Here is a 4,960-nt window from a genome sequence, read left to right as displayed (position 1 = left end):
CCTAAAGAGATGTTACTACCCATTTGGGAAAATTTCAGGTTTACTTCATGGCCTAGTATCACACTGGAACACCTGTTCCCAAAGACGGTGGCTCCTCCCTCTACTAAAAGAGACCTTAAAACTCTATAGACTGAGTCATCTAATACCTGAAAATTAAGACCTATGGGATTTTAATCCCATGCCTAGTACTTTGAGGAGCTCCTACACTGGGTACATATTAACATTTTAACCAATCTTTACGTACATCTGCAATAGACGTGTATCTTCACATATAAACTTAAAAAAAATACTTTAATACGTCGTAATACACAGAACTAGAATTCAACATATCACGTTGCTAAAACATTCATATAAATTTCATATATGCGTGAATTCACTGCATTAGAAAAATTCACCGTTTATGATGTTGAAGACCAGCATCAGCAAAACCCAAAGGAAAACTATTTTAACAGTAGGAACACTAAAAATAACAACTTGAAGGCTTATAAACAAGTGGCAGGAAAAAGAATTCTTTACATTTGCTATTGATTATGTCACAACAGGTACAATCTGAAATACAACTTTAGACTAGCAGTGTATAAAAATACTTTCAAACAATACATCTGATAGGCATAGTACCATAAAAAAAAAAAACCCAAACAAAAAAACAACCCAGCTGTATAGTTATTTCACTTGAAGACCTACTATTCAACTGCCTGCTTCCAAGCTAGCTTTTAAAGCATCAGCCTGGAAAGCATATTCTCTCGCACATGTGCACACCACACACACACACACACACACACACACACACACAGCCGTATATTAAAATCACCTCCTCTATCTATGGTGCACACTGATGAGTAACTGACAGGCATTAATCTCAAGGCATGAGATGATATGGTGTTTGGAGCCTATTTTCAGTTCCAAGATCGGGATGGATGAACAAAGAGGCAAAAATAAGGTGGATTGTGTGTGTGTTTATGATTTCTGTTCCACATATGGGTGCTCTCTGGAAGAGGAGTTTAATCTGGCATATCAATATTTAACTTGGGAGGCGGGGGAACATACTTTCCAGGACTCTGGGTTATAACTACCCTGGCCTTCTTTCCAAACATCGGAGCAATTTTAGGAGCATCTGGGACTGATGTTTCTTCAGCTTCTTCACTATCTTCATGATGTAGATCATAGGAAATGTTCCCATATTCTCTTAGAAATGGGAAAATTTCAAGCAGAAACTGACAGAAATCTCTGCGAATCCCAAACCACCAATGGTTGCCTCCCTTCCGCCTAAACGTCGTGGCCATTAAAGTTATTAATGAAAGCCAAAGGGGGACAAATATGGAGATGTAAGAGAATGTATTGTGGCCGTCCAATCTGTGAACAAGCAGAACCTCAAAAGTGAGCAGGGGCACGACAATCGTTATCCAGCTGATGGCCATGGTCACATGTGTCCTTCGCTGTTCCGCAACGACATCCAAGGATCGAAGGAACAGGAGAGACCAGACGATGTAATAGAGGACGACTAGGCAGAGGAACGACATGAGAATCCACAGGGGCACGAACACCACCAGCCACGGCCAGTGGATAATCCTGTCCAGCCTTAGGGCGATGAAGATGAACTGCAGGATGTTGACAGAGCACAAGATCTCCAGCTCTAGGGACCTATCGTGTCGGAAGCCCCAGACGCAGGCGGCCACGGACACTGGGGATACGAAAAAAAGTGGCATGAAGACCAGCAGCCAGAAGTGGGTCCCCCTCTCCACCCTGTCGCAGACCAGGACTTCGAACATGAGCAGCAGCAGGTGGATAGCCACGGCGATCAACATGGCTTTGAACTCCACGCAGGCCTCCCCCTCCGTGCGGTATCGAGGGTTGCGGGCCCAAACGCCTGCGCCCACTGAGGCGCCGGCGATGACCAGGAGCTTCCACAGCCATATGGGGGCGAAGACCGCCCAGTAGCTCCACTGGATGACGCCGTCCAGGCGGAGGGGCAGCAGCACGGAGAAGAGCAGCAGGCAGGCGTAGATGAGGAACTTACTCGGGTTGAAGTCCTGGAACAGGCCCCTAGGGTTCATGGCGAAGCCGCCGCCAGCCCACCGGGCCTGCTGCTCAGCCCGGCTGGGCGGGCGCCGCGTCTCCGCCGCTTCCCGGGCCCGCCGCCTCCCCTCCGGGCCTGTGGCGGCTCTAGGCTGGCAGCCGCCGCCGGGAGACGAACCGGGAGGAGGTTCGGACCCCAGCGCCGAGTGGCCGGAACACGTGCACGCGCGGTCACGTGGCCCGGCCGGAAGCGCGACGGGGCCGAGCGTGCGCCTGCGCGCCCACGCTCTATCGGCGACCCTCGGCCGCGGGCGGCGCGGCGTCTAGGAGTGGGGCGCTGCCTCCGCCCCGCCGCCCGCCTTTACTCCGTACCCATCCGGAAAAAAGCTACCGCGTATGGCGCCGAGAGAGACGGAACCTGACGCGCCGGTGACTCCTCGGCCAGCCCGTTGTCAGACTTCGGGCGGACGCTTCCTGGCGGCGCAGGGGGGAGGCGGGAGTGAGCTCACATCCTCCCGGCCCGCTCGGGGGCAGGGCCCAGGCGGGGGCGGGGCCGTGGGCGGGGCTCGCCTGGTGTCCTCCCCTCGCTGGCAACCCGTCCCGGGACTGGGGCACCGCGGCAAGGTCCGCCCCTGGCGGCGCTGAGGGGCCACGTTGTGGGCACGAGCGAAGGCGGGTGGTCTGGAGGGTGTGGGAGTTTGTGAGCGAGGTGGTGCCGGGAACCATGAATGCACAGGGGGGCGTGTATGTGTGGAAACGCGCGCGCGCGCGTGTGTGTACGTACAGTGAGGCCGGCGGTGGGCTGGTCCCTGTGCCCAGGAGGGAGCCCCGCGTGGGGTGGAGTGTGGGGTTTTGCCTGGAATCGATGACTTCCAGGACCGTCTGCCTGGTGGGGCAATGACAGTTCTGAGGCTGCCTGTGAAATGGCTGAGGCACAGTGCCTAGGGGGCAGCGGTGATCTCATACCTCCCCTTTCTCCTCGGAGGTGGAGGGCCAATGCTGGGGAGGGTGTTAGACCCACCAATGGCCCCCAGGCAAAGTCCCCAGGAGAAAGTGCTTCCCGCCCCAGGTCACCTGGCAGGTTCGGAGCAGAATGGAACTCAGATTCAGCGCTCTCCACTTTTAAGTCCCGAATCCTCAGTTTTACTTCCTTGGGCCTGCCTAACTCTGATTCTCACAGATCCATGTTGTGAAAAGGGCACTGGACCAGAGATCAAGAAATCTCAGTTCTAGTCTAGGGTCTGTACCCCCCCCCCCCCCCCCCCCCCCCCCCCCGCCAGCTGAGAGACCTGAGCAATTCACCCCGGTCTGTCTCAGCCTCAGTTCCCTGGGCTGTTGAGTGGTTTCCAAGGGCCAGCCGGGTTGCAGCGGCCCGGTGATTCGGAGCACTCCCCTCTCTTGCCAGCCGGGCAGGCCCTAGAGCGCTCCTCCCTCTCTTCTCCACTCATCCCTGGGTTGCTTATCCTTTCTGCCTTGCAGCCCTCCACCCGTCCCATGCAGTCCGTCCCCTGCGGCATGAATGGAATGCCGACTCCAGTAGTGGGCTCGGAGGGAAAGGTCATCAGAGGAATTGTCTGGTGGCAAGGTCTCTCCCTGGCGTAACAAGGAAGGGCTTCCTGAGAGAGGTAGGGGCCGCGGTCCAGATCTAGGAGCTGGCTTTTCCAGGTCAGCATTAACAGGATGCTCAAGTGTGGTGTGATGTGGACAATCCTGGGCCTCAAAGATCTCAACTTCACCAGCTCCCACCTCAGCTGGGGGCCATTAGGTGGTCCTGGGGGAGGGACTCCCGACCAAGTAAGCCCTGCTAGGCCTTCTAGATGTGTCTTCAGGACCCCTTATTTCTAAAGAATCCCTCAGGAGTCATTGGGGCAGGGTGGGGGGGAGGATGTTCCTTCAGTGGGGCTCTAGCCTTTCTCTGGTCCACAGTTGCTCTAATCTGTTTTTCGTGTTGGTTTTTCTTTGGCTGTTTCCTTTCAAGAAGGGATTTGTTGGTTAAAAATTTAGAATTCAAAACACCCATCCAACTATGAAATTGGCTAATAAAAACATGAAGGGTTGTTCTGAGGATCAGATGAATCAATGCATGGAAAGCACTTTGCATTTAAAGACACGTGAGCTATGAATATTACCACACTGGAGAATGGAAAGCCTGAGGAGGGGAGGGCTTGCCAGCAGCTCCGGAGCAAGGTGTGGCAGGGCCCTGTCCTCTGGTCCCTGTCAGAGCCGTCAGAAGTCCTCCGCAGCCTCCCTGGAGCCAGAGGACCTCAGGGCCTCTGCTGCCAGCTTTGTGGTGAAGACAGGAGTTTGGAGTGGGTTTTCCCACGTCTGGAGCTCATGTAAGACAAGCGCCTGGTTCCCATCTGGGAAGGGAGTTTCGAGGTGGCCTGTCACACGGTGCGATGTGCCCCTGCTGCCCCAATGGATGTCAGAGCCTGCTTCCAGCTTTGTGCCAAAGCCGCGGGTGGAGGGCTGCTGTCAGCCATCCCCTCAGCTGGCTTTCCAGGGCCCACAGGCCGGGACTCCCAGTTCTGTGCCCTCGACACCCCTCCTTTGTTGTTTTCCCCGATGTGGTCAGTCTCTTAGGGCCTTGCTGTGGTCTTAATGTGTCAGGTGCTGATGACTTAACCAGCTGGGAGGCTGGTACACATACAGAGGGCATGTGGGTGCTTTAGTCCACCAGCTCAGGCCTGCCTATCCCGAGTCAGGGTGAGTGGGGTCCTGAGATGTGTCCCCGCCCCACAGCCTCTCCCCTGCTTAGCCTTCTCAGTCCAACTTCCCTTTTTCACCTACAGGCCTTCCTGAGCTTGCCCTGGCCCACCTGCTGGCCATCCCCTTTCCTGTGGTCTGCCAAATCTGCTGCCCTTCCAGAATGTGCCACGCATGATCTCTTCATTCTGTGGCCTTGCTGTTCTCAGAGTGGCCCTTACCTGACCTCTTTCCCTCC

At 54.9% G+C, this 4,960-nt stretch overlaps 1 protein-coding gene across 1 annotated transcript; it reads right to left on the bottom strand.

Moving 5' to 3' along the window:
- Positions 1-272: 272 nt before the first annotated feature.
- TMEM185B (transmembrane protein 185B) lies at positions 273-2,542 on the bottom strand. The gene has a single exon (XM_042954187.1). The coding sequence runs from the start codon at positions 2,052-2,054 to the stop codon at positions 1,002-1,004; it is 1,053 nt and encodes a 350-aa protein (XP_042810121.1). The 5' UTR covers positions 2,055-2,542; the 3' UTR covers positions 273-1,001.
- Between the last annotated feature and the right edge of the window lie 2,418 nt (positions 2,543-4,960).

This window comes from Panthera leo, chromosome C1 (assembly GCF_018350215.1).
Source record: "Panthera leo isolate Ple1 chromosome C1, P.leo_Ple1_pat1.1, whole genome shotgun sequence".
Lineage (NCBI taxonomy): Eukaryota > Metazoa > Chordata > Mammalia > Carnivora > Felidae > Panthera > Panthera leo.
Note: the sequence above shows the minus strand (reverse complement) of the source record. Positions and strands in the feature narration are given on the sequence as shown.

Bases quoted from the DNA above. Each gene is read 5' to 3' on its own strand.
- TMEM185B (XM_042954187.1), bottom strand. From the start codon at position 2,054: ATGAACCCTAGGGGCCTGTTCCAGGACTTCAACCCGAGTAAGTTCCTC.